Consider the following 1,511-nt stretch of genomic DNA (forward strand, 5'->3'; position numbering starts at 1 on the left):
TAGCAGAACCCAGAGCATCCTTGTGACCTGCTGCAGAACAGAGAGCATCCCTGTTTTACAGATGGGGAAACTGAGGCACGAGTCACCCGCGGCACAGCAGGGAAGCGGGGCCCTGGCTCCCAGGCTTGTGCTCAGGCCATCAGCTGCACTCCGCCCCGGCCCAGAGCGGGGGGCTCAGAGGGAGCCTGGGGTGTGGGGCCAGGAGGGCGCTGTCAGCATGCCCAGCGGCTGGCCCCACAGGCAGCCCGGCTGGGGTCATGGCCCCCTGGCACAGAGGGGAAGCTGAGCCAGGCCCTCAGGGTAGAATTGCCTGAACAAGGCGCCCCGCGCTGGGCCCGGAGCAGCGCGCGCCCCCCCGGCCTGTGCACGCGCCGCGGGAGCGCGCAGGGGCGGGCCCGGGAGCGCGCAGGGGCGGGGCTTGGCGCTGGGCTCGCGAGCTGGCGGCTCCGGCGCGGCTCCGGCTCGGTTCCATTCACTGGGGCGCGCTGGGCTCGGCGGAGGACGCGGGGATCTAGCGCCGCTGCAGGGGCAGGATGGCTGCTCGGCTGCCCGCGCTCCTGCCGCTGCTCCCGCTGCTCCTCCTCAGCCAGGGGCCGGCGGGGACCGTCTGCGACCGGCACCCGGTGCACTGGAACAGCTCCAACGCGCAGTGAGTCCGGGGGCGCATGGGGGGCCGGGACCCAGGCACTGCGCAGGGGGGCGCACCATGGCCGGCTCCAGCGCTTCTGCCGCCCCAAGCAATTGGGGGCAATTGGGGAAGAAAAAAACAAAACAAACCGCGATCGGCGGCGGCAGTTCAGCGGCGGGTCCTTCGCTCCTGGAGGGAGGGACCCGCCGCCCCCGAATTGCCGCAGGTGCCGCCCCTCTCCCTTGGCCGCCCCAACACCTGCTTGTTAAGCTGGTGCCTGGAGCCGGCCCTGGGGCGCACGCATCTGGGGAGCGGCGCTTGGGCGCGCCAGGGGGGCTCCAGGACCCCCGCCCTGGAGCTGGCAGCAGGATGTGTGTAGTGGGGGGGACCCGTCGGGCTGGGAGGAAGCGGCTCCTCCTCGGGGGGTCCCGGGCCGCCCCCTGTCCCTGGCTGGCCCCTGCTCCGCCTCCCCTCCCCGCGTTGCTCTTAATGCTGCCCCCCCCCATGGAGGGGCCGGAGCCCGGGGTGGTGAGGGCGGGGGCCGGGGGCTGTGCGCGGAGAGGCAGGGGGCGGCCCCGCAGCGCCGGGCACGGTGCACAAGGGCCCCCCCGAGGCTATGGCGCGTGTCCCCCCCCGGCCCGCGGCGTTCTGCCCATTGCGGGGGCTGGACTGTCCGGGCAGGGCCCTGGGGGGGAGCCGGGGCTGTTCTGGGGCGCCCCCCGCGGGCGCGTGGAGGGGACCCGGCGGCGCCCGTGGGTTTAGGCGTTGCGCGAGCGGGGCGGGGCGGGGCGGGGGGTGTTTATTGCAAGCGGAAGGTGCCTGGGGAGCTGGTGCCAGGGGGCCCGGAGCATCCGCAGGGTCTGTTGCCTGGGCGGTGTCTGTG

General features: G+C 74.3%; 1 protein-coding gene across 2 annotated transcripts in view; it reads left to right on the forward strand.

The window, feature by feature from the left end:
* Positions 1 to 491: 491 nt before the first annotated feature.
* Positions 492 to 1,511, forward strand: part of EFNA3 (ephrin A3) — a 19,504-nt gene continuing 18,484 nt past the window's right edge. For both annotated transcript variants that reach the window (XM_026658124.2, XM_026658125.2), the window contains exon 1: positions 492 to 649. In XM_026658124.2, coding sequence (XP_026513909.1) covers positions 534 to 649 — 116 coding nt within the window. In that variant the 5' untranslated portion in view covers positions 492 to 533. The remainder of the gene's footprint in view (positions 650 to 1,511) is intronic.

This window comes from Terrapene carolina, unplaced genomic scaffold (genome assembly GCF_002925995.2).
Source record: "Terrapene carolina triunguis isolate 2854851 unplaced genomic scaffold, T_m_triunguis-2.0 Scaffold397, whole genome shotgun sequence".
In the NCBI taxonomy this organism is placed as follows: Eukaryota; Metazoa; Chordata; order Testudines; family Emydidae; genus Terrapene; species Terrapene triunguis.